The sequence below is a fragment of the Herpailurus yagouaroundi genome, unplaced genomic scaffold, assembly GCF_014898765.1.
Source record: "Herpailurus yagouaroundi ecotype Mexico unplaced genomic scaffold, PumYag 181, whole genome shotgun sequence".
Taxonomy (NCBI): Eukaryota; Metazoa; Chordata; class Mammalia; order Carnivora; family Felidae; genus Herpailurus; species Herpailurus yagouaroundi.
This window is the reverse complement of record NW_024412412.1, coordinates 14,013,208-14,040,875: the sequence shown is the minus strand read 5'-3', so window position 1 is coordinate 14,040,875 and position 27,668 is coordinate 14,013,208. Positions and strand designations below refer to the sequence as shown.

Sequence of the window (27,668 nt, the reverse complement as noted above, 5' to 3'; positions counted from 1 at the left end):
ACGATTAAGTCTATTAAATAGGGAAAGTGACTTTTAGCTGTTAAAGAAAAAAATGTCTAGTCCGGGTATATCAATAAAAACTCCTCCTCGAGTGAAGCCAAAATGAATTCGCAGCAGACAGAGAAGGGGGCCAGCACAATTTGTTTATGTGGAAAACGTAACCCTCCCGTCACTCTTCTGAAAATAATTAAGAGGGAAAGCGTGGAAGCAAAGGTCTCGGCTCACCTGCAGTTCCTTCATACAACGGCTCCCGGGCGCATTCGCTGAGGTCTTTATCCTCTGCGAGAGACTGGGACACTCCTCCTGAGTTCGAGTCCAGCAAGATCTGATTGTCACCGAGGCCAATGTCTGCAAAATGGCTACTCAATTCACAGTCTTCAAAGTCAGCAGTGAACCGATGGAGAGGGACATCGTGGGAAGACATGGGGAACGTGCCTTCCAGAACCAGGGGGGAGCCGGGAGGGGACAAGGAGGAGAGGGAGGACCGTGAGGACAGGGACGTCACAGACTTGGGGGCCTCAGTCCGTGGGGGAGTGTGGCCTGTGGCTGTGGCTGCCGCCCCGCAGGGGCCGCTCTGGCCAGGCTGGCTGGGGGACTTGACCACCTCGTTTTCATGGATGGTGGTGATGGGTCCAGAAGGAATGTAGCCGCCTTTCTCCTGCAGAAGGAGGTCCAGTTTACATTGGTAATCCGCGTCTACCTGGTCGCTCTGGCCGGTGTAATAGAGCTCTCCGGAACTGAGGGAGCTGAGCGACCCTCTGCTGGACGTGTTCAGAGACCCCCGGCTGGAGGCCAGGGAGCCCAGGCTGCTCCCGGATGACACGGACAGGGTGCTGGCAGAGAGGCTGAGGGGGGGAAGCACTCACTGTGACACCTGCTACGACACGCAACACCCGAGCACCGCGCCCTCCGGCCCCTCCGGCCCCCCGAGGCGCCAAATAACGTCATGACGGGGGCAGGGTGGGGGGGGGGGGTGGCTGCCACTATACCACCTATAGCCTTGGTGACTCCTGAGCACTTTCAGGCTGGCTCCCTGAGTCCTCTCAAAATAGCAGTTCTGTTCTGACTAATTTCCCTGTTGCAAAATTAAAAAAGAAAAAACAAGTGATAACTACTTATTGATAAATCTACCTGCACAGATATCGAGAAGCAACTACGCAGTTTAATAATGTGGAAGGGGGAGGGGCACCTGGGTGGCTCCGTTGGTTAAGCGTCCAACTTCGGCTCAGGTCACCATCTCACGGTTTGTGAGTTCTAGCCCCTATGTCAGGCTCTGTGCTCAGAGCCTGGGGCCTGCTTCAGATTCTGTGTCGCCCTCTCTCTCTCTGCACCTCCCCTGCTCATGCTCTCTCTCTCTTTCTCAATAAACACTTAAAAAAATTGAAAATAATAGTATTGAAGGAGGAGAAAAAGCATAGATGGTAGTTAATGCAGTTATTCTGCTTAAAGAATAAAGCTTTTAGTCTCTAAAGAGGGAAAAGGCAAGCTTATAAGAATAAGGGGGTTGCACACAAGCCCGTCTCCCTGTCCGTTCCTCTCCTCTGTGGGCACACTGAAGGAGCGAATGGGCAGTTAATTATTTGAAGGCAAGTCATCCCCGCCCTCCCTTTTTCAAGGAAAAGGTGAGGTGGAGAAATGTGTCCTTTTCCTAACTATGCACTCATAGCTAAAATAGATCTTCTTCCCGCAACGTATTTCACACATATTCCACATTGTGACCTTGGGGTTCGTGGGGAAAAAAAAAAAATCTACGCAACTTTAAATCTGATCATCCAAGTTTCAGCTGTACAGGCATCACTATTTTATTTACTTTCAAAGAGTTGACCCAAGTCATCAAGGATGGACCAAAACATGCCTGAATGTTCTTGCTCCCTCAAGGGCCGGACAGGCTTACCTTTTCAGTTGTGAGTGCAAATAAGTAGTTAATTTAGTAGTCTCCTCAAGTTTCTGTAGCAGCTCTTTCCTTCGCTCTTCCAACTGCAATCTGGAAAAAAGGAAACAAATGCATTTACTTCCACGCAATTACGGTAAGGCGTGGAAACCGAAGGAGAAGATTCTGATTCCATAGACATTATGTGCCACGAGGGGGAAATCCCAATGGGTCGACCAGAGAGAAATCAGAAGGGCAGCGAGGAGTGAGGTGGGCATCAGAGTCCACAGCCACGCCAGAGGAAGAGGGACACCTAGCCCGAGTGTCCAACTTTACTGGGAAGTTTAAAACTTTTGATAACCTGCTATTTTCTTAAACGGCTTAAAAAAAAAAAAAAAAAAGAAAAAAGCCCCTGTGCCCTTATGAGGTAGAGAAAGACAGCGAGGAGGAAAACCACAAACCACTAACACAGATTACAGAATCCTTCCACAGGCCTGGGACCTGGGCTTAAATTACTACGACACTTGACAGGAGCGACAGCCAATCTGTGAAGGACCACCGTGAGGGCTGGAATTGACAAGGACCGTTCCGGACTAATATTCAGTGACAACAATTCCAATCTTACTCGGATGAGAATTTCAGCGATTAAGAAACAAATTAGTCCATATTGCCAGCGTGAGCTCATTTGGGCTTAACAGTTTAAACAAGGAAAAGGCACAAAAGTGATTTCGCTTCCTACCGTAACGCATCTCATCGCCTGTGCCCATTATCGTGAAATTTCATCCACGTTCCACCGAACAAGTTAAAAAAAAAAAATTTTTTTTTGAGGGTTAGAGAACCGTGTTTTTGACGAGGTTATTTTAAGACGTTAACGGGCCTGTGGTCAGTGTCAACTGAAGGACTTCAGACGTCCCTGGCCTGAGCCCGTCCGGCGCGGCCAACCACGGCAGAGTGGGACCCAGAAAACCACCAGGGTTTCCAGTGGATTTGCTGCTGTGAACCGTGTGTCCTTAAACGAGTCACTTTAGTCAAGGGGTCCCAGTTTTCTCCTCTGCAAATCGGCGATTAAAATCCTACTGTGTCTGCCCGCGAGGGCTGTTAAAGGGATCAAATGCAGTGATGTACGAGAAAGTACTCCACAGACATCAAAACACATGCTTTTTGTTCAGAGCCTCAGCACGCCTTGCAAGGTGGGGATATAAAAATTAGCGATTTTTTTTTTTTTTTTGGAGAAAGAGAAAATCTCCCTAATTTCTCACCTCTTTGAAATGTATGTTTTAGGCAGTAAGGAAACATGCCCATATTTTATTTATAGCTATCTGTCCTTTGATGTGTCACCCACACAATTTCATTATATGTTAAAATAAAAAAAAAGCAATTCTTGTCGTTTTGTTTAGCACTTCAAAGCATGATAAATTCTTAATTCCCAGCTTTCAAAGGTGTATTCGAAAAGGAATACAGTCCCTATTTTTTTTTAATCTCTTAAATATAAACAAAAACTCAACGGGGGAGAAAATGAATATGAATTAGATGAACTGAATCAGAGGGTATAAAGGTCTGGAGAAAGCCCAAGAACCTACCCAAATCCATGTCTTCCGAAACAGGAGAAACATCGTTAGATAAGTTTTAAAACTAAATCCTGCTCGAACAAATGAAGGCTTTTCCAGTGGGTTAAGGAGGCCTCGGTATGACATTACCGTGTTTCCTGCGAACTTTAGCATCCAAAGCTTTCCGCCTCTCAGGCACAAGCGATGGCCCCATTGCGGCCTCCCCCAGCCGACTGCGAAGGCCTTCTTATGGTCACTTGAACCACTGAGACCCGGCCTCTTGTTCTTGTTTGCATGCTCCCCAGTCAGACCCGAAGCTCCTGGAAGGCGAGCCCCAGGTCTGCCCGGGCTGCCTGAAGACACTCCCTTGCGCTTGTGTCTTTGCTGGGAGCAGCGCAACGGAGCACCCGGGAGAGTCGCAGAAGCCCTTCCCGTGGAGTGGCCGTCCTCGGTCAAGCACCTGGCCCTTGTCTCCGAGGGAGTCACTGAAGCCCGCAGCCTCCCTCAGATCCCAGGGGTCCTTTGTAGGAAGCGTTCTCCCCAACTTCCTCTGGACCAGGGATAAGAAGAAACTGTTCAGGTATCAGCCCCTTCCCGAGGGTGCATCCCAGGCTCCGCAAACCCTTCTCCAAGCTGAGAAAGGGTCATTTCAACTCGGCCCCTCCCGCTGGTCCTACCGTCCACACTCTCCATTCCTCTGCTCTACACAAGACCCCGGGCAGGGCCTTCAATCCGCCCTCTCTCTGCCCTCACTCCCTGAGAGACAGAAGCACCTGCCCGAGGTGTTTCAAAGACTGATGAAGACTGATGATGACTACCCAGAACTTTCCACCTAGGGAAAGTGTCACGCCATCTATACAAGTGAGCCGTTCCTTTTCCGTTAAAAAATAAATGACACTCATACCCCCACCTACTTGCTTTAACATTTGTTCAGAAGCAGAGACAAAAACATTCATATAATTAAGGAACAACGAAGACATCTCGGCAAGATTTAAGACGAGATTTGTGAGAAAAGAAGGAGCAGTGTTAAGATCTTATCAGCTGTGGAAAAGCACAGAGGTTTTAGAATTTCAGTAGCTGTATGGAGAGAATACGGAAGCTGTGTGAGAAATCCTAGACGCTGTGACGTTTTTCATTTGAGAACCATTTCTCTCTGCTGCTGATCCCTCACAGGGAGGTCGTCCTCTTCCCAAACTGCTTTGCTGCCCTAGGTGGGAGCATCCTCGCCTCATCTGAGTGCTCTGCCCAGAGTGGTGGTGCTGGGGGCACAAAGCTGGGGGTCTCTGGGGTCACGAAATTCGGGAGAGTTTAGCTCCTTCAGAGATGTAAATTCAGTCATGGCTCAGAATCTTGCCTGAGGCCACCCCCCCCCAAATGATGAGAAACCCACAACATAAATGGAAAACGGGGAGAGTTGGGGGGACCCAGAAGTGGTTTCTTTGACGGCCGTGCAGATGCCAAGGGGGGGCGGAGGGGTTCCGTACTGGTGAAGCAGTTTGTTCTATGATGAAACCAAGGCTTGTGCGGTGACCCGTATTTCCCGGAAGTGTCTCCGGCCACCACCTGCTGTAGCACCGAGGAAGCCCGCTGTTCAGAGCCACCCTCTTGCCTTCTAAGACACCTGTTTCAGTTCAACAGTAACAATAAGCAGAGCGGAAACACTCTATGCACAGACAGTAGAAGGAAATAACGCAGAAGTAGAAAAGGTGACAGAGCGCAGGGGAGGAGTAAAGGAGAACCGCTGACGACGACAAACTCCAAAGCCGACCCACCTGGGTCTACTCGGGCAGCAAAAGACTCGGTGCTCCCAGAGTGCTCCCTTCGGCAGGTGGCTCTGCTCTTTTGGACATGGGAGACGCTGGGCCGTTTTGTATCCAAGGACAGCAGTGAGGAAAGTTTAAGTTGCTCAAGCAAGAGGGTGTTAGTCCCCTCAACCTCAAACTACGACACAATGATGGAGATTTGCTTCTGGCCAACAACATACTACGAGTATAAAACATACACACTTCCCTTCCTGCTAACGTTAACATCCGATTGTGGGAGACAGGGTCACGCAGGCATCCTGAGTCAGGAGGAGAGTCAAACTGCCTACTCCCCATCCGATACAAAACCCAGGGCTGGATCTCACTAAATTGGTACTTTTTTTATGTATTTCATAGTTCCTCTTCCTGAGGGGTTCACACCTACTGCTTCTGCTGGGATCTGGGCAGTTATTTCCAGTTATTTCTTGGATTATGCGCAAGCCAAAGTACGAAAGCCAAAGCCTCGGTGCTTGGGAACAAACTATTTCTAATGCTACTTCGTTAGCCATTTTTGAAGTTCTAGCTCTAATAAAAAAGACAAACAAGACGCTACCCTGATTAAAACAAACACACACCTATTTTCTCTCTCCCAGAACAAACGTAAAGGCCGTGCAGAGGCCCTTCCCAGACACACACCACAGACAATGGCTGGGACGCACTTGGCCCCGTGAGGCCTGTGTCATTAGATAACACTCCGTAAGCGTGACACAGGACGCAAATACGCTTGCTGCTTTGTGTGCGGGCCACACAAAAACTACTCATTCCGTCCTATTCACTGGTGATTATCAAACTTTTACCCTAGAAATTTAAGACCTGTAACCACGGACAGGACATCAAGGTAGTTCAGGAATACAACGGGACTCTGCCTTCTCTCCGCAACTTTTTGTTCCTTCTGCTCTTTGTTGGGTGTATCTTTCCCTGGCCGGCCTTGCTGACATCTACCTTTGGAGAGAGCCTTCAGCCGGCACTGCTAGACAGAGATGTCTGAGCAGAAGGGGAGGAAAGAAGCGGCAGGTGGGCAAGGAGAATTCTTTCAGGAATGTGAGGTGCAGAGGCTTTCTCTTCTGACGCGTGTGCCTGCTCCGTAAAGCTGTGGCCAGGCATCCTCTCGACCGGCATTTAACTCACAGAAGTCAACTCTCACCAGGTGATTAAACTCGGGGCAGGCAAGTCCACAGGCCAACACCTACCCGGGAACGTCAGCGGTTCTCCTTCTTACTGTTTGCCGCGCCACACTTCAAATATTTTGACATTATATAGACACACAACCTTAAGGGGACAAGGAATTAGAAGGCAAGAAGCCAAGAAATTAAAAAAAAAAAGGCGGTTGGATTATGGCTGGGTGTCTTAAAGTTACTTCCAGGTCACTTGAAATTATATGAACGTGACCTTCCTTCCTGTCATTCCGGGACAGGCACTGCTCCTCACCTGCTGGCCTAAAGTGCTTGCTGGCGCAGTGATTTTTTTTTTTAACTTTTTTTTTTAACGTTTTTATTTATTTTTGAGAGCGCGAGACAGAGAGTGAGTGGGGGAGCAGAGAGAGAGGGAGACACAGAATCGGAAGCAGGCTCCAGGCCCTTAGCTGTCGGCACAGAGCCCGACGCGGGGCTCGAACCTACAAGCCACGAGATCAAGACCTGAGCCGAAGTCGGACGCTCAACCGACTGAGCTGCCCGGACGCCCCTGGTGCAGTGGTTCTGAAAGGCTGCACGGTCCACGGCTGGAACAGGGGTCCGTCCGGACCACGTCCGTCAGTGAGGCCTGGACACGGGGCTCCTGGGCACAGCACCTGCCTGATATTCCCGCTCACACAACTGGCTGTTTTACGTGGAGTGGTCAACTCACACCCTCCCACAGAAAGATCGGGAAACTGCTTCAAGTATTTCCCTTTACATCTTCACCTGCTTCACAGGAGGGTTTCGACTGACAAACCAAATCCAAGCGAACATTTTGTGACCTGTTAAGACACCCAAAGGGAGCAAGTTGTCTTTGCCTTGTGAAATGAAAGGCAATAAACTTTTGCATTCCTGTGAGTCATAAAACCCAGAGTAGGAAGCTTCAGTGGCTCTAACAGTCCAGATAATCTTTCTTATCAGGGTGCAAGAGTTTATAGCCATTGTTATCACACTCAGTCAGCGACATACTGCATTCCTGGTTTTATGTCCACATTCCTTACTTATTCAACGTCTGTCGCGGCAGTTCACGTTCCCAACAGGGGAGCTGACACCACGGGGCCTCAGGAGGGCAGCGCTCCACCGCCGTACAGAAAGAAAGGCCCTGGGTGCTGGGGCTCGGGCCACTAAGGACAGCCGCAATGCAGATTTGCAGAGACCGGGGGCACGGGCACCCGGGCACGGGAAGACGCACCCCCGGGGGCTGCCGGGCCCGGGGCCCCAGGGAGGAAAACGAACCTTTCGGCCAGTGCCCGGCTCGGCGGACCCCTCACGGACAACAGCTCCTCCTCCAGCCGCTGCCTGGCGGCCTCCAGGTGCTCCAGTTCATCTTGGGTGCGTTTTTGTGGGGTGACAAACTGCAGCTCCTTCAAAAGCTCTTCTTTCTCGTTAATCAGCATCAGCTTCTCCTTCTCGATGTCCAGCGCCCCGGGCCAGGTCTCACTGTCCAGTTTTGACAGTTCAATTTTCAAGTTGGCCATACTAAAATGAAGCGATAAGAAAAGGGGCGCACAGACTTAGAACTCCCAGGAAAGGGAAGACACAACCCAGCCAAGGCTGGGGGTCTAGATGCCCTCCCGACTCTACCCGGTGACCCTCCCTGGGGGGGGGGGGGGCGGTGATCGCCTGCTGGGAGGCAGGTAAGAGCCGCAGCCCGCCCTCCAGCCCCGGGACGCCCCACACCTGGCTTTGGTCTGCTGCATGTTCCTCACCTTTAAGACACAAGTAAGCAAACCCGCCTAGCTAAAAAGAAGAGGGAAGGTCAAAGTACACCGAAGCTTAAAAAGCAGAGAGCGCCGGGAGCCCCGGGCAGGCCCGCCGGGACGTGCGACTGCCTGGGTAGGGTGGCAGGAGGGATACCCAGATGGCTTCCGTTTAAAAAAAAAAACAACTCAGGTAAATGATGGCTACCGTGACATCACTATAGGTTTTGTTCCTCTGGGTGAAGACGCTGTCCCCTAGTAAGATGGGGGTCCCCGGGGTCGGCTGGGGGGGGGCAGCCGGGTTATCAGCCCGTCGGGGAGGATGAGGGGAGAAGACGGAGCAGTGGCTTGGCTGACCAGTAATACGACAAAGTCGATCCAGCACGCTCCGCGTCGCCAAGGGAAAGGGAGCAGCCCTGCCTCGCCCCAGGCCTCCTGCTGCCCGGAAGCTGTGCACTGTGCCATCGGTGCCCACGCCGCTTGCGGAGCACTCATGGAGCCAGCGCCGCAGACATCCCCGCACTTGACCCGGTTTCCCTGAGTATGCAGGAGCTGTCCAGGAGCACGCAGCTCCCAGTGGACCTTCGCCAGGACGGGCAGCTGAAGCGGCTCCACCGCGGTGACAGCAGGTGGTGGGGTGAGGGGGACAGGGATGGGGAGAAGGGGGAGGAGGAGGAAAAACCAGCAGAGGGGAACTTCACTGGTTTCATAATTCTGCCTGACCTCCGATTCTACTATGTCTACTGCTTAACGCTAATTGGTAAAGTTAACTTCGGACTGAACCAGAATGTTCTGGGGGCGTGTGGGTGGCTCAGTCGGTTAAGCGTCTGACTCTTGGCTTCCGTTCAGGCCATGATCTCACGGATCGTGAGTTCGAGCCCCGTGTCAGGCTCTGTGCTGTCAGTGTGGAGCCTGCTTGGGATTCTCTCCCTTCCTCTCTCTCTCTGCCCCTTCCCCACTCTCTCTCTCTCTCAATCACAAAGTACATAAATAAACTTAAAAAAAAGTTCTGACCGTCTGAATCAAAGAACTTGCTCTGCGGCACCGTGAGGACCATCAGGACTGTTCACGAGGTAAATGGCACGTGGTTGTTTTGACCACGAGCACAACATCAAGGTAAGTTATGAATGCAACTGATGTTAGCACAAGGAATCTATATTCTTATTAAAAAACAAAGCTGGGGGCGCCTGGGTGGCTCAGTCGGTGAAGCGTCCGACTTCGGCTCAGGTCACGATCTCAAAGTCAGTGAGTTCAAGCCCCGCGTCGGGCTCTGGGCTGACAGCTCAGAGCCTGGAGCCTGCTTCCGATTCTGTGTCTCCCTCTCTCTCTGACCCTCCCCCGTTCATGCTCTGCCTCTCTCTGTCTCAAAAATAAATAAACATTAAAAAAAAAATTAAAAAAAAAAAAACAACAAAGCTGGATGGTTACTTTGGATGCTGTTACAGCACATACTAGAATATGAGAAGTAGATAGAAAGGGGGTATTTTTTTTTTTTTTTTTTTTTTACTTTTAGACAGAAGAAGTTGTAGAAGGGAAGGAAAAAGATGAACAAAATAATGTTTTCTGGACAAAGATGGAAGTAGTTCCACAGTTTCTGGTTTTAGTTTAAAAAAAAAAAAACACCAAAAACTCCCATCTTAAGCTGGCCCTGCATATACAACGTACTTGTGATTTTCCCCCACCGTCTGCACTTCCCATAGATGTAACATCAGCTTTAAGCACAAAACCATACACAACTGTCTCAATGTACCAGAAAATTAATCATCAAAATGCTAAATAAGCATGATATTATTAGCTTCATTAAGCACATAAAGGCTGGAGGAGAAAACAGGTTGCAGGGAAATACAACCCGCCTCTTTACGTACTCGGAATTGAGGAAGAAAAGCATTTTCAACATATGCACAAACCCTCGAGATCCACCCTCTCATCAGCATCGCTAGTAACTTTAAAATAAAACCCCAAATGGTAATAGGCCAGCAAGGCAACCAAGTGGGAAAGAACCAATGTCTTAAGTTCTGATGTGACTGACTTAACAACAGAACTGGGAGCGACGACTTAATGAAGGAAAGAAACGCACCTATTACTTGCGTGATCGGGCATTAGGTGGGTCTTGAATTTTATTTGGGAAGAGCACACCAAATCTGGGGAACGAGACATGATGAAGATTTCTGGGGACACCCAGGGGAGAGAAGAGCTGTGTATAAATTCCAGATGGAATAAACTGTTAGCAGCAAAAGTAAAGCGAAAGTTCAAGCTGATCCAAGGGAAGTCAAGTGGAGCCCCAGAGAACCCAGGGCATGAGGCGTGGTTCTCCAAAATTAATTCTGAGTTACGGCCACTCTCCTTCAGAACACCAGATACAGTACGCTCTTTGTTTACAACAGAGCCCAGGAGTTGTGGCTGCTAAGGGGTTGGTGTGCTCACAGCTGGAGGGCTGCAAACACGATCCACCAGAGGCTTTCACGTCACCGGGCCACAAAACCACAAAGCAATCCTCAATCCTTAGGGTGGAGGGCAAGGCATGGCCTGGGCACTGAGAAGCAGCCAGAAAGTATACCGGATTTTTCGGAACCTCAGGAAATGTAAAATCTGACAAGGAAAACTTACAAGCATTAAAATCAGCTGAGTGAAATGTTCAGAGAGACTAAGTGACTTCAAACTCACACAGTTAATAATTTGTGGAACAGAGCTTAGTTAGGGTTTTTTGTTTTTTTCGGTAAATCAAAGAACCCAGTAATAGCAGTAACAGAGGCTATAAAGAGGCAAATTCTGTGTTTAGGCAAATCAAACAATTGCTTTGTTAAAGCCAGATAACCTCTAAGAATTTTTGCTAATTACTTTTAAATAATCCTCATCACCAATAACAATGGGTATACTTCAATATCTATCTGATGGTCTTATAGGAAACTGACACTCTAGCAGGTTCTCAGCTGAGCTTTTCATGTTCTTGAGGAGGAACATAAGCTTCTCTGTCACCTACAGGGTGACAGTGAAGTTTCTCTCCTGCCAATGTCTTCCCAAATCACAAATCAGTAGCATTTTTAAACTCTTAAGAGGAAAATAATGAAATCAAACATAGCTGTATGACCCTCCCCCACAAAATGAGCAAGGTGTCCGTATTATGAAAACAAGGTGAGCCTGTGCACTGGATGAGGAGGGAGAAGTCTCCGGAACCTTCCACAGAATCACGAAGCACGAAAAGAAAGCACAGGGTTGTAAGGGAATGGAGGGAAATAGAATCTCCCCTTTGCCCCGAAGACAGTCGCAGGGACAGACACTGCAGCATCTTCAAGCACCTTAGCAGGAAGTCTTCCCCTCAAATCAAAGGAATTAAAGCTATTTACCTGAGAGCTCAACTACTATTAAGTCCTGTACCTGAGCCGATATCACAACTCCACCTAAGCAGCCAATCTTCCCGCTTGTACTTGTGAGTAAGGATTGGACAAGTTCAAAGCTTCTTTCTTCCAAAAGACAAGGGGGCAATTTCATGCCCACACTTCTCATTAATTCTCCTTTTCCTTCAGCTTTGGGGTGAGGGGGAGACAGTGAGCAGAGGGGGAACTCTGCAACCCTTACATCTAAAAACCCTGAAGAGCAGACCTGGTAAGAAGGCGTGGGGAGCACCCAGCAGATGTCACTATACGAGTAAAGATTAATTCTGGAAAAGAAAATACTGTTTGCGCCCGCTGACCACCGAACGCTGAATAGCTCCCCTGTTGTTACCTTCTTTTGGCTTCTTCATACTGTAGGCTCAGCCTGACCTTTTCAGCTAAATTTGATCTACTTCTCACTCCGATCTGGTAAAAAACAAAAGGGAAAAAAGTCAATTAACTCTGCTAATGAATGAAGGTAAACTGCTTTTGTTTCTAGGAAGCACAAGTAATTGGAAAACTAACGAAGATGGTCTTGAAATCAGGAACGCCAGTTAAAAAGGCACTTACTTTCCAGTCTCAGTGGGGGCAAAACATTTCTTTTTAATTCAAGCTTGTCTGTTTTTCAAAGACTTCAACATCATTTTCTCCACACATCAGATTCAAGATAAAAAGTATCATGTCAATGTTTCCGGTATCTTAGAGTTTACGAAGGGAATACAGGTCAATAAAATTTACGAACTGAAACTAATTTCGTCTCCATGAGCCAAAATTTCCATCATTTAGCTTCCAAATGCATGATATTAACTAAACAACTTCAAAAAATGATTTTTCAAACAGGTAAGTCCTACTGTTGATCTCTGCCTGTTTTATTTTCATAGCACAGAATTCAAGGACGCAGAACAGAATACGCAAACTGGGGGAAAAGTAAATGTCTGCTAAACAGCATCCCAAAGAGAAGGCAAAATAGTTAATAGTTTTCAAAGCCATAGTAAATATTTTCAAATGCTGGGCATAAACCATACATGCATTTTAATATAAACAACCTTGGATATAAAAAAAAAAATCTGTTGGCTTTTAAAGGCATATTTTTTTGTTTCTCATCAGCCTCAATGTTTAATCGAAAAGATCGAAATTTCTAAGACTCTAAATTTAATAGGGAAAACTTAAATTTTTATGTGTCTGTAACCTTTCAGTAATGTCTCTGAATAAATACAAGAAAGTCTGAGCAAAACCACTCATACGGACAAATCCTGATACGTGTGACATCCAGAGAGAAAAGATAAGGCTCTTATTTTTAAAACCAATCTCTGAATATGAAATATTGAACCCACACAGTTGGAATTCAAACCACCTAGTGAGCACCCGTCCCACTTGCCATCCATGTTGTAATTTAGGCCCATCATGGCCAGCGCTGGGGCCAACCGTTCACGTGGGTAACTTACATCTCCGGAAATGCTGGTTTGTGACCCGGCATCAAGGGTCTGTCTGGAGAGAGATAAATGGGAGTTCACAGGACTGGACCTCAAATCTGGCTCGGATGTGCCCGTGCTCTGGTCCAAATGGAACCGCTCCCGCAGCTTAGCGAGACTCTGTTCAGGAAACACAAAGTCTTACGTGAAACTTAACATTTAGGATGGCAAGACTCACCCAGCAGGTAAAATTAAATTGAAAGAAGTGATCCCGATAGGAAAAAAAAACCCAGCTACTTTAACAGGTATGTATCACTTTAAATTATTGAAAAAATAAGATTAGAGCCTAATTTCCCACATACACCCGTGTGACTCTGGAAGTGTGTGAGGTCATAATAAACAGATTATCTTACCTTTCCCAAGCTGGAATTATTCACGCTGTGCTTAGTGGCACCTTTACATTGAGTACATACATTTCTTATTTTTAACAATCGAAAAGATTTCTATTTTTAAAATTTATTTATTTTGTAAGGTTTATTTATTTATTTTGAGAGAGAAAAAGAGTCCAAGCGGGAGAGGGCCAGAAAGAGAGGATGAGAGGGAGAATCCCAAGCGGGCTCCACGCTGTTAGTGCAGAACCCCATGTGGGGCTCAAACTCGCCAACCGTGAGGTCATGATCTGAGCCAAAACCAAGAGTCGGATGCTTAACGACTGAGCCACCCAGGAGCCCCCAAAAGATCTCTATTTTAAAATGGCTCTTCTTAACTACTCACTTCATGCAGCAGAAATGATGTAAATGTGGAATACCTACAGTGCAATCTCATTTTAGATATAGAAGAAAACTTCCTACTTAGCAGACTTCCGTAATTATGCCATTTTACGTCTGGATGGGACCCAAGAGATTATCTGCTCCTGGTAACGTCAGAGATGAGGAAACTGAGGCCCAGAAGCTGAAGTGCGGGCAGCCGGTCCCAGCCCATCTTTACACTGACTGCATGGCAATGCCAGAGTGATAATGTCTGGTTTTGTAAAGTGAATAATCAACAATGAATGTGCCTGCCATTGCCACCCGTGTTTAATATACTGAGCTTACTTTCAAGAGAGGATGTGAGCAAGTGAAAGTATTAAGAAAGAGAAAAATCTTAACTAAATTGTTCCCAACCCTCCCCTGGCCCTAACACTAATAAAAATGGTAAGAAGCTCATTATTGCCAACTTTAAGAAAAGCCAGGATTTAATCCTGATATTTACAATTTTTACAAAAAAAAATGAGAAGTGTCCCCCCAAAACTAGAAATATCAGAGATCTGGCATGTGCCTTTTACCTAGCCTTTTTTATTTTTTTGTCAGGGGTTCATTTATGCAAAATGTAAATACAAGAGGGATGAGACTTCAAAGATCATATCAAATATATCACAGAAAAGAACATAGAAGCCTTTTAGTGACTTTGGGCAAGTCTTTTCTATTTTTTCACCTGTAGAGTGGAAAGAGTAGTATTTTTTCAAGCCTGTCTGGGATGACAGTATACCTTATCAATTTAGTAGGTCACGACTGGCATGTTTTGTGCTGAAAAAGAAGAGACTAGAAAGTCAATTCAGACCGCATTACTAGTATTAAGAGCAGGCAAACATCTGTGATATATGGTGTGTGTGTGTGTGTCCAAACATAAAGACATTTGTGTGTGACTGGGTTTTCATGTCGAATGTATCCTTTACTGTGGGTCATGGTCAAAGAGGTCTGAAAGTCATGGAAGCTACCCACCTAATGTCCTTCTTAGCTCTACTCTCGATTTCTGTATCTACTAGTTAATTATTTTATATACTTTAGTAACTGAAAAGGACTCTAATCTTTTAACTTTATCTGGTCTGTTTATAAATCCAAATTTCTTCTTTACTGGAAGAATCAAAGACAACCTAAGATTGCTGAATTATAAAATTCCAACATAAATTTGCTCAAGCTAACTATTAATTTTTTTCCAAAGGACCTCTGATGTGCATTTTAGGAATTACTGTTTTAATCATCAGGATCGCTTTAGAACAAAATAGAAATATATCCAAATAAAGTTTTCTGTTTCCCATATATGTTTAAAACCACATATTCTGCAGCAAGACTGCCTAGGTTTGAACCAAAGTCCTGCCACTCCTAAGCTGTGTGACTTTAAGGAGGCTACTTAACTTTTGTGTCCTGCAATTTCCTTGTCTGTAAGTGAGAACAATACACGCCCAAGGGCTGTTGTCAGAATTAACTGAACTACTTTCATGCAAGGCAGGGAGAAGGCTGCCCAGCACACAGTCAATACTTACAAGGATTCGCCATTATCACTACTGTCTTTTCTATTTGATCTCTTCCTGCAGGTTATTTCAAAATTTCCCAAATGCAAAATTATAGGTGTTTAAGAACATGTACCTACATTCCGTTGGCATTTTGAAAACTGACATGAGGTACTTGAATACAGTATTTAAATGTAGAGGTTCTACTAAGAATGCAAACATTGCCACTGGCTCTAACATTTTCCCAAAGACACAGACTGAATCCTTACTCAGAACCCCAAATATCTGAAATACAAAGAATTCTTGGACCTTGTGATCATTATGGGATGGAGGAAAGGTAAGAGAAGGAACAGATATGCTCTTAAAAAAAACCCCAAATCTGACTGCACCTGCTGACTATACGTGTTTAAAATGCAGGACACTGATCACTGAATGGTTGTTTCTTGTACCCACAAGGCTGGCTCACCTTTGGGCTGAGAACTATACAGGTTTAACACGGGGATTTTCTGCCACCGGCAGCTTTCCGAGGATGACTAGATGGGCACCCCCCAGCTGGGTCGGCACTCCCCACCCCCAGCTGGCACCTCAGAATCACCTAGGGTGGAGCGAAGCTTTTTGAAGCGCCTCACATGCCTTTCCCATACTCCTCAGGGCATATCCTTGACCTGCTGTTGACAGGTGACGTACCCTTTGTGTGTCCCCAGCTGAGGATCACAGTTTAGGTAACCCTGCTTATCTGGTTTCCACATGAAGTTTCAGTGAGTTGCAGATGCCCCCAAATGCTAATCTCACGTGGACTCCAGGATCCAGCACGTCCTGTCTCAAAGGCCATCCAAAGCCTGCCTTCAAACAAGCACATCAGAACCTCGGAACCAATGCGTTCACGGCAGCCTGTTGCCTTAGTGCCCACAAACATCTCCTATGGGAGCAAGTTCTGGGTGAATGAGGCAGGGTGATAAAGGGCCATCCAGATTCCGATGGAGAGCTTCCGCCCCGATAAGAGTTTCTGGGGCCCCAGAAGGTAGCTGTCCGACTTCACAAAATGTTTGTAACATACCTGCATCAGATCTTGTTTTTCTTTTTCTCCTGAGCTGATAGCCTTTCTGATAGATTTCAGTTCAGTTAGAATGGCTTTGGCTTCACTGAGTTCATAGCCACTCTGGCCTCCAGACATTTTCTTATCAATTCTGTGAAAAGAAAAAAGAAAGAAAGAAAGAAAAGAAAGAGGGAAAGAAAGAAAGAAAAAAAGAAAGAAAGAAGAAAGAAAGAAAGAAGGAAAGAAAGAAGAAAGGAAGAAAGAAAGAAAGAAAGAAAGAAGAAAGAAAGGAAGGAAGAAGGAAAGAAAGAAGAAAGAAAGGAAGGAAGAAAGAAAGAGGGAAGAAAGGAAGAAAGAGGAAAGAAAGAGGGAGGGAAGAAAGAAAGAAAGAGGGAGGAAAGAAAGAAAGAAAGAAAGAAAGAAAGAAAGAAAGAAGAAAGAAAGAAGGAAAGAAAGAAGAAAGGAAGAAAGAAGGAAAGAAAGAAGAAAGAAAGAGGGAGGAAAGAAAGAAAGAAAGAAAGAAGAAAGAAAGAAGAAAGAAAGAAGAAAGAAAGAAAGAAAGAAGGAAAGAAGGAAAGAAAGAAGAAAGGAAGAAAGAAGGAAAGAGGGAGGAAAGAAAGAAAGAAAGAAAGAAAGAAGAAAGAAAGAAGGAAGAAAGAAGGAAAGAAAGAAGAAAGGAAGAAAGAAAGAAAGAAGAAAGAAAGAGGGAGGAAAGAAAGAAAGAAAGAAAGAAAGAAAGAAAGAAAGAATAAAGAAAGAGGGAGGAAAGAAAGAAGAAAGAAAGAAAAAAGAAAGAAAGAAAGAAAGAAAGAAAGAAAGAAAAGAAAGGGAAAGAAAGAAAGAAAGAGGGAAGAAAGAAAGAAAGAAGGAAGGAGGGAAGGAAGAAAGAAAGACAGAAAGAAAGAAAGAAAGAAAGAAGAAAGAAAGAAGAAAGAGGGAGGAAAGAAAGAAGAAAGAAGAAAGAAAGAAAGAAGGAAAGAAGGAAAGAAAGAAGAAAGGAAGAAAGAAAGAAAGAGGGAGGAAAGAAAGAAAGAAAGAAAGAGAGAAAGAAAGAAGAAAGAAAGAAAGAAGAAAGAAAGAAGAAAGGAAGAAAGAAAGAAAGAGGGAAGAAAGAAAGAAAGAAAGAAAGAAGAAAGAAGAAAGAAAGAAAGAAGAAAGAAAGAAAGAAAGAAAGAAGAAAGAAAGAAAGAAAGAAGAAAGAAAGAAAGAAAGAAAGAAGAAAGAAAGAAGAAAGAAAGAAAGAAGAAAGAAAGAAAGAAGGAAAGAAAGAAGAAAGGAAGAAAGAAAGAAGAAAGAAGAAAGAAAGAGGGAGGAAAGAAAGAAAGAAATAAAGAAGAAAGAAAGAAGAAAGAAAGAAAGAAGAAAGGAAGAAAGAAGAAAGGAAGAAAGAAAGAAGAAAGGAAGAAAGAAAGAAAGAAAGAGAAAGAAAGAAAGAGGGAAGAAAGAAAGAAAGAAAGGGAGGGAAGAAAGAAAGAAAGATAGAAAGAGGGAAGAAAGAAAGAAAGAAAGAAAGAAAGAAAGAAAGAAAGAAAGAAGGAAGAAAGAAAAATGTTAAAGACTGTTGACAGAATACAAGTTACACAAACAGCAGGAGCTGGTTTTTGGACGATCGTAGTTGGCTGGTGACTTTGCAACTTTCTTCCCACATACCGACATCGTGCTTTCAAGCCGACTGTTCTCCCATTTTCTCTTCCAACCACTCCTAGCTCACACTCCCCCATCGCCCACCTCACACCCAGTCCGTTTCTCAACATTTTCAAGCTCAGTCATTTTGTCTTGAGTCAGTTTGGGCGATCCTTCCACTGGCTGAATTCAAACCTCCTCACACTAATCCGACCTCCACCCTGAGACAGGTTAAGGCCACCAGGAAAGGATTTAGCAGGACAGAGGTGCCAATAAACTGAACAACTACAGGAAGTGCAGATCCCTCACTGTCGCCTCATCTTACATGCCCTGATGTCTGTGCAAAACCAAGTACGGTGCCTAGGAGCTGGTGGGTGATGCGTAAACGGGAGTGATTATTATTTATACCAGTGAGAATCCTACATATTTGGATCGTGTGGTTAGTTTCCTGTTGGTTTTCAAATACGTGAAAAGTGCTCCTTCTGTTTTATGGCCGTTATGAGTCGAGGTAAAACTGCTTGCCTTGTGGACGAGTTCAAATCTAGGAACCAGGCAGAAGAGCAGAGGTGCTAACGTTGAATAAAGAGTTCTTCCACCAGCTCATCCGTCACCCCTGCAGATCTGTTCACCAAATGTCCTTACAGTTTGCATGGTCACCCTATGTCAGGGGGTTTCAAGTAACCTAATTCTTTGTGCATGAAGGGCCCAACCAAATTACCTAATTCTTAAAAAAAAAAAAAAAAAAAAAAAGTGGCAGGGGCGGCCTGGGTGGCTCAGTCGGTTAAGCGTCCAACTTCGGCTCAGGTCATGACCTCGCGGTCCGTGAGTTCGAGCCCCGCGTCGGGCGCTGTGCTGCTGACTCAGAGCCTGGAGTCTGTTTCAGATTCTGTGTCTCCCTCTCTCTCTGCCCCTCCCCTGTTCATGCTCTGTCTCTCTCTCTGTCTCAAAAATAAGTAAACGTTAAAAAAAAAAATGGTTTAACAGGACCCTCACTATCACTCTCCAGCCACTGATGCTGCCCGGCATTCATTTTGAATACAATTCAGGGTTCACTTGAAGAACATACAGCTATGATTCTGCCCCACTGGCCAAGAGCTCTCACTCTTGGACATAATTCTTAGTCTTGTCCACAGAGAAATGGCATCCATGAAGCCACAGAAAACTGGCTCTGCACCCGTTCAGTTTAAAACATGTAATGATGGACATTTATGTCAGTGTGAAGGGACTAATCTGAAAAAACAAAACAAAAACCAAACAACCACCCACCAATGATGCCATCTTACTCTTCCAAAGTTGACTCGAGCAAGTGCAGTTTGTAGATAACCTACTTCCCCAAGTAGTGTTTTAGTAAGTATTTGATTGCCGAACAGTCTTAACCTAAGATCAAATAAATTTCATCATCAGGTTGTTCGATAATACAGTACAACCAATGGCATCACTGAATTAAACAGCCGCGTGCGCACGCACACAGTGTTTAGGGTGGGAAGGGACCCTAGAGATCTATTAGTCACACTTCCTCCAAGTAGGAAAAGTAAGACCAGGAAGTTTACCCGACGTTAGCCTTGAGATTGCATAAACACTTAGCTAGTCGGGGCATAATCCTCAAAAGGACAGACTCGGGCTTAGGGCTCTCCTATTACACTTGGAATATTCGATAAAAATCACTGGGGGTACTTTGAATATTGGCGAATTCCATTTCTCTGGGAAAGGATTCATCAGGGAAATTGTTGGCTCCCTTAAGTACTGTATCTACCAACTGAGTAGTTGAGGCAAAAAAAACTTATTTTAATTAAAAAAAAAAAACCCACAAAGCCCTCAGATTTCATGAAGTAGCTACTAACACAGGACTCTTAAACTGTGTCAAAGGGAATTTCTAAAGCCCAAGTGATTTCTTTCTATTTGTGAAAAACCTTCAGAATCTAACCGCAAAACAGGTCTTGAAGTCACAAATCAACTTTAACATCTGAAAACAAAAAAAGTAGGTGAGCCGTTCTCAGAAATTAACTCTAACACTTAAAAATAAAGGCAGGACTACTTCAAGCCTGCTCATTTACATTTCAGAGAGCTTCAGAACTAGACAAAAATCTCCTGGCTGCCCACTGCTTGCTCAGTTGGGTGCTAAACACGACGAGGACAGGCCAGCTCAACTCAGTGCCCACCGCGGAGCTCCTTCTGGGCTTTCTCTCCCTTCCTCCTCCTTTGAACACCTCCGTTCTCCTCTAACTGTTCCTCTTCCTCTTTTTCTCCTCAACTCTGCGTCTCCCACCTCTTCTCTCTTTTTCGATCCTAACCGACCATAAAATAAAACCAAACAAAATTTGGGCGTTATTTGCTGATCTTTAAGACAAACTACGGTGTTTTTTTGTTCTTGATTTGAGAAATGCCATTTTATATTCTTCCCTAAAAAAAATAAAAAACAAACGTTTTCCTTTTGTTTTTTTTCTGTGCACCGTTATTAATTTCCCCTATGTCTTCGTCTCTCCCGAAAGATAAGAGAGTCCCATTTGCACACCTTCCCTGGCAAAGATGTACCCCCTGAGCCAAATTTTCACAGAATAGGTATATACTTTTGGCTTGCTCAGTGCTTCACCCTTCCCTTCTCATTTTCCACATTTGAGTGGATGCTGCAGGTGGCAAAGTAGAAACGTCCATCTACACATAAGCTCTGCTATTGCCGAGGCCAAAGTCAACCTTGGGACCACAGACTGAAATGAATAATGTAAAGAATAAAGCTACATTCATTCATCCAGCATAAACTACTGTACCCAGTAAAATGAAAGCCTGAGTTTAAATTATATTATAGCCCCAGATTTGGCAAAAATATTCCACTCTATCGTGAATAAATGAGAGGTGGTAAAGCATGCAGTAGGATTCTATTTACATCTTTTCCTGAAATATATTTTCTGTCAAAACCCCAAGTAAAAGTTCCTTTATAGTATCAGGAATGCGGTTTCTTGGAAAGTATGGTCTCTGGGTTCAATCAATTTTTATCCAATGTTCTAGTAGTATGGTAGTTAACATCTGAATGAAAACAGCTTTATTTTGTCTATAGTTAGGATCAACAAGAGAGGTCTCTGATGTTAGATATCGTATCTTTCTGCCTTTGGTTCAAGGGCTTAGAATCATTGCAAGAGAATGCCTGGATTTCTACAACAGATGTCTATTGTTTTCTTGTGGAATGTTATTGACAGATTCTTAAACATGCCTTAGATTCCTATAAAAATTGCTTGCAAGCAAACTGCTTTAAAACAATACAGCATTGTTATATCAATATAACAAAAACAGCAAAGTTTGGCTAACCTTTAATCCCGGGTGGTGACATGAGTTAGAATTTCATGTGCCTTAAGAATGTTTACCGTATAGCTAAACGTTTTGTGGCACTCTTCAAAGTTTGTGTCCTCTCTCCACTGGCACCACAAAGCCCTCCTTTATGTTGATATGCAATTTACTAAATATCACATCTGTGGCATTCTAGATCTGCTCAGTTTTGAAGGGGGGGGGGCTCTGCAGTCTGCTGAGGTTCTTAGAACACAGCTATACTTGAGAACCACCTGGGGATCTCATAAAATATACCTAGATGGAGACCAAAAATAGGTTTTTTTTTTTTTTTAAACAGATTATTCTGATACGCAGTCAGGTTTGAAAACCACTAGGACAGGAGCATCTGGAAGAATAAAATGGTTATGATGACATGAGTGAGTGGCCAAAAAGAAGACTGAGCCATAAAACCAGTCTCTGAAGCCAAAGTCACGGGACTGGTGGTCAAGAGTCATGACTGGCGTCCTGACGTATAACTCATCATGCAAACACACAGAACACCCAGCTTGTGGTTTGTCTGGCCAACAAATATACAGGATCTTTCAAAGGGGTGATGCCATCTGCCTTGGGTGGCTACAGAGGGGAGGGCGGTGGAGGAACAAGCAGGCAATCAGGGACTCTCTCTGTAAACCCTGCTCCGCGGTTGGCAGAGGGCCCTGCACACAGAGGAGGGAAGTAAAAAGCAGTTAAATGCCTTTTGAGGGATCATGCCTTTAATCCTCTCTGCAGTCATGTGGCTGTGAAAACCATCAGCTTCTTGCCTCGCATCAGAGACCCTGTGGTAGCATCGGGAGGGCTGGAAAGTTCGGTGTGCCTGCCAGGCTTTAGCTGGGCCGCACCTCGTCAGCAGGGAGAACAGTGGCTTCTGGGGGCCGGGAATGGGGCGGGAGATCCCAGGTTCTGCTGCCCTCTGTCAGCCATATTTCCCTTAACTTGGCCCAGCCTTTCAGACTTGACTACAGAACTGGAAAGGACAGAAGGGATACAGGAAATGAGGAACTCACTCAAGCTCCTCGCGGACAACCTGACTTGCTCCCTGAGATCAACCCCGGGCTCAGGGCAGCAGAGGCTCACCTCGTTCAGCCGCAGGAGCCCAATGTGGAGGCACTTCCTGTGCCTCGTCCCTTGGTTCCATACCTCAAATTCAGAGCAGGCTGGCAGGTGCCCGGGGCACAAAGTTAACATTCCCACTGGTTTCTTTGGATCTCCGATGACGGATAAAACTTCAGACCTCTTCAACGTGTACAGATTTCCCCCACGTTTTTTTGTTGGTTGATTGGTTTTCTTTGGTTTCTGGTGCAGAGCTCTGAGCTTTTTACTTCATGTTTCTTGGAGAAATCTCTTATGTAATCTGTACTTCTATTTTCTTTTTTTTTTAATGTTTTTTGAGATAGAGAGAGACTGAGTGCAAGCGAGGGAGGGGCAGAGAGCGAGGGAGACACAGAATCGGAAGCAGGCTCCAGGCTCTGAGCTGTCAGCACAGAGCCCGACGCGGGGCTCGAACTCACAAACTGCGAGATCATGACCTGAGCCGCAGTCGGACACCCAACCGACCGAGCCACCCAGGCGCCCCAATGTACTTCTATTTTCTTTGTATTAGTTAGGGGGCTTTCAATTATTCTAAAGTGAATTTCAGTATTTTTATACTCACTGTTGCAATGTCTCAAAGCCTTGTTCTTTATAGAGCAATTCCTGCTTCATCTGTGAGAGTTCTCTCTTCAGCTTTTTAACCTTTTGGAGACATCAATGTAAATATGAATGTTTGTAAATAAGTAGCAACGCCGTTTTAAAAGACTGTCTATTAGCAAGCTATTAAACACACAAACACAGCCATTAGTTTAACATTCAGGCTACCGGTTTTCCCCGGACAGAAGTTCTGTGGAAGGTAGGTTAATGATGTTTAAATTATCAATGATGTGCATTATTACTAACATTTACCCTCACCGTCTTATTTAGCAACATTGCCTACGAGCTGGCGTCATGATTGCCTCCATTTTGTTGTGATCGATAACCAGGAAGGGGAGAGTCAGAACTTGAAACCCCGGCTTCTCTACCCCCAAAAGCGTGTACTCCTCCTGCTCTGCTCTTCTCTCCGCTCCGGGACCACTGGCCATCGCTCCATTTCTCAAACACAACAGGCAGTACCTGCCTCAGCAATCAATAGCTCTTTCCACATGTACTTCTGCCCCAAGCCGTTCCCTCCGGCTGGAAGGCTTGACTCTTGTCACTCAGGCCTCAGCTCCCAGGTCGCCTTTTCACTCAAATAGGACTTCTCTAACCATCCCACCCATGCCATCACTCTGTTCTGTTTAGTTCATAGTATTTCTCAAGCACTCACATTTTCTGTGTTCTTGCTTACTGTCTGTCCCCCAGGGGACATATATCGCACCAGCTAGATCCCAAACTTCTAGAAAAGTACCAGGCACCATGAGAAATAAAACGACAACGACAAAAAATGTGTGATCGATACACATTTGCCATCAAACTGATACAAGATATATATTTTTTTTCCTGTGGTCCCATATATTCTTGGTAATGACAATGCTAAGATGTGATAGGTCAAAAAAAAGAGCAGAAGCCTGGTTTCATCACAAACTAAAGGTCTTCACGGGGCTGTCAGAAATTTATTTCCGTATTATAGCCTTAAGTTTTAAGCACATTCTGTTACACAGTATTTCCACGCGCTTTTGAACTATTATTTCCTCTTCGGTCTATCCGTTCCACAAATATTTACTGACTTTCCACCATGTCAGGTACTGGGTCTGAAGTGTGACTAAAGCAGACGAGACCTTTGCCTTCATGGGTCCTACAGAACAACAGGGGAGCCAGATGTTGGGCAAATAATCATCTAATGACCTAAGTCTTACCAATTACCACGGGGACATAAAGGAAGGGTTCAGGATACTTCAGGATAAAAAAGAATGACGGGACCTGATTTAGTGAGGAGCTGGTTGGAGCCTGTGTGTGAAAGGCCGGTTAAGCAGAGCGGGTCGGTGGGGCTTCGTTTCGTAAAGGGGGTCCTCAAAAGGTAGGGCTCACGGACAAACCCTAAATGTGGGAGGAGGGTACTTGGCAAATTTGGGATTTAAAGGACGTTACCATTTGCTGAATTATGGAAGTGCTGCGTAGCATGAGATGGGACTGGAAATGAAAGCCTTATTGTAGAGTCGTGAAGCTATGGGGAAGATTTCTAAACCTTAAGAACAATGAGAGCTGAGGAGGAATTTTAAAGCATGATCTGCTTTATGATTTTTAAGAAACCGCCGTGATGACTCAAGTGATTGGACCAGCGGGGCCAAAAGGGGCCGTTCTACCTGCACCACCGGCTGGCCTTTGAGCAGTGTATAGAGAGTAGAGCCCAGAGGAAGAATATATTGGGAGGCAGACTCAACAGGACTTGGTGATGGACTCATGTGCAGGGTGAAAGAGAAGATGTGCCCAAGATCACTGCCAGGAGTTTTACTGGCCAGGTGGGTGCACGAAGGTGCCTTCCTGGAGGGTGGGACCAGATCCTGGGGTAGGACCGAGGGTGTTTTTTAAGACGTTTAATTTTCCGATACCCATGAAACTTCAAAGGCGATTAGAATATGGAGGCTGGATGTTCAGAAGTGTCTGGCCCAGAGATATAAAATTGAAAGTCACTGACATAAAGATGATACTTTAAATGCGTGAGAATTAATGAGAGCCCCTAGAGAGAGTGCGTATTGAAAACAGAAGAGTTCAGGAACATGCCTCAGGCACCTCCATCACTCAGAAGTCTACTCGAGGAAGGAACAAAACACACTGTGAAGTCGTGGCAAGAGAAGTTGGAGGGAAAAGAGGGCATCTCGGAAAAGGAGAGAAAAAAAGTCAAGGAGGAGACGAGGCACTATGCAGAATAAAATGACAAGGACAAGAGTTGTGTAAGTCTCCTGTTTGTAGACCTAAGGCACAGGGCTTTGGGCATTATGGATATTCAATAATTCATCTGTTGATAAATTACCTGTGGAGCTTATCTGAATGGCTAACAGTCTGTGTCCTAAGGCACTTCTATTTTATTAGGGAAGAGAAAAAAACAAATAATGATGTTGCAAGGCCCAATTTAGAACTACAAAGATTCCTGCAGAATCCAAAGAACAGGAGTACTTGTGGCTGTCCTCAGACGCAGGGGACTTTGGAGCTGGATTTTTGAAAGTGCTTGAATATTCATCACCAGCAAGGAGCTCATTCACAGCAGATCCTCAAGACTTTCCAGTTGATTTGATTATTATCATGTCAAAAAAGCCATCAGCAATCAATAGCTCTTTCCACATGAACTTCTGCTTCTGACAGCACTCTAAAGAGCTGTTTACAAAGACTGTAACATTTTTATTTTAAAACAACAACAACCACAGTTAATCCGAAAATCAAGAGCAACTCAAATAGCCTGGCTGAGGCCTGCCTTTACCTTTGAAGACACCGTTGATAAAAACAATGGTGATGTGGAACCCACTTAAAACAACCAAATTAAAACAATGAGCATATCTCACGGACATAAAATAGCATTCCACTCAAAATCATTTGGACTGCGATGACCCACTCGACCCGCTCGTTTTAATTTCTTTCAAAACTTTTCATTCAAAATCTAAAGTTACCGTTTGACCTTTCAGACTCTTCTGTTAAGTGATGTGAGATTTTATCGTATGTCGTCGAGTGACCAGGATAGAGGAAGTTAAGCTGTGCTTTCTTTCATTCTGCATTATTTATTTTCCCTAAAGTTGGCTCTAAGCCACTGTTTTCATCTTGGGGCGCGGAGGGGGGGGGTGTCCTCTTAGTGAATTACCTGAAGGATTCTTACCTGAGTCTCAGTGTTGCATTTTATATTGTAACCTATGAAAAAGCCTGATCCTGTCATAATGACAAGTGAAAACAGGGATTATTTCCAATCAAACATCATTTCCCATTATGTTTGGTTTTAAGAATATGGTCTGAACTAGTTCAACAGCCCTTCTTCTCCGAGAACCTTTGGACATCCTGAGCTACTAGAGGATCACAGTGTCTACTCTTTCATTCTCCAGCTCACCCTCAAGGTAGGAAGGACATGGGATGTAAACGCCAACGCGCTTCAATCACAGCTAAAGGACGAAGCTAACGCTGACTTGGAAACTTAGCACAATGTAGGGAAGCAATGATTAGAGCTGCAATTCAGGGGGACTTTATGTATTCCAGGCATTGTGCTAAATATAAATGCCGATTTTAAATCCTCGTAACTACTCTATAGATAGTTTTAATTCTTACTTTATAGGTGAGGACTCTCAACCCAAAAAAAGAATAAGTAAGTAATGTGCGGAAGGTTACACTGCTACCAAAGAGTGGAGAACGATCCGGAACCCAGGAGATGGATTTTAAAACGAACTGTAATTATACAAGCGTTAGCTATTAATGGCACGGTAATACATTTTGCTAATACAAAAGACATTTTGGAAAATGACCCAAATAAAACCTATGGCCCCTATTTTACCTTAGAAACTTCATTATTCTTATATCCCACCCAAACTGAACACATGAACAGTCCACAAGCCTTAGGGCCTATGTTTTTTTCTCTTACATACTCAACTTTCTGCCATAGCCGACCATCTAATTTCATAGACTTACTTCTAAGGAATCAAATCTCACAACACAGAGTATCCAATTGGAGGCAAAAGACCCATGGCTTTTACGCATTTCCTGCTTTCGACACTGACTACACTAAAGCAACTGACATTTTAAATTGATTTCAAAGTTATTTCTGAAAACCAGGAAGATACTGTGATTAAACGTGATGAGTGTGACTGGAAATCACAGTTTCTTACCGTTTCTTACAATCCTGGTATAATAAGTTTTATTTTAAAAGAAGGAGAAAGAAGATGACACTGAAAGAAAAGTGAACTCCGGAAATCTGTGAACCCTGGAAGGATCACAAGACAGGCAGGTTTCATACATCTGCCCTAAAAGTGAACCTTGCACCATTAAAACTATAATGAGCAAAATGGCATTTTACTAATGACTACCTTCCCTTTTCACCACTTTCTCTACTGTCTTGCCGAGAGCTCCTTTAGCAAACCAACAAAGGGCAACTGTCAACTTGCTCCTTCTAGAAATCTTTCTCTTCACAATTGCTTGTACCTCACTAAGTATCCTTCACCACCCTGCCTCATCTCAAGTCACCTTTAAAGAAAATGAGAAATCAGCTCCAGATAGATAAAGGATCAATAATAAACAATTTTTTGACTTTACTGAAGGATAGAGGAAAACAGGGGTGCCTGGGTGGCTCTGTCAGTTGAGTGTCCAACTTGATTTTGGCTTAGGTCATGATCCCAGGGTTGTGGGATTAAGCCCTGAGTCGGGCTCTGTGCTGAGCATGGAGCCTGTTTAAGATTCTCTCTCTCGGGGCGCCTGGGTGACGCAGTCGGTTAAGCGTCCGACTTCAGCCAGGTCACAATTTCGCGGTCCGTGAGTTCGAGCCCCGCATCAGGCTCTGGGCTGATGGCTCAGAGCCTGGAGCCTGTTTCCGATTCTGTGTCTCCCTCTCTCTCTGCCCCTCCCCC

The 27,668-nt window shown here is 44.8% G+C and overlaps 1 protein-coding gene across 3 annotated transcripts in view; it reads right to left on the bottom strand.

The window, feature by feature from the left end:
* WWC2 (WW and C2 domain containing 2) overlaps positions 1-27,668 on the bottom strand; it is a 202,070-nt gene that overhangs the window by 54,555 nt on the left and 119,847 nt on the right. For all 3 annotated transcript variants that reach the window (XM_040489881.1, XM_040489880.1, XM_040489882.1), the window contains 7 exons: positions 22,775-22,854; positions 16,204-16,333; positions 12,911-13,057; positions 11,818-11,891; positions 7,631-7,873; positions 1,895-1,984; positions 226-845 (listed from right to left, as the gene is read on the bottom strand). In XM_040489881.1, coding sequence (XP_040345815.1) covers positions 226-845; positions 1,895-1,984; positions 7,631-7,873; positions 11,818-11,891; positions 12,911-13,057; positions 16,204-16,333; positions 22,775-22,854 — 1,384 coding nt within the window. The remainder of the gene's footprint in view (positions 1-225; positions 846-1,894; positions 1,985-7,630; positions 7,874-11,817; positions 11,892-12,910; positions 13,058-16,203; positions 16,334-22,774; positions 22,855-27,668) is intronic.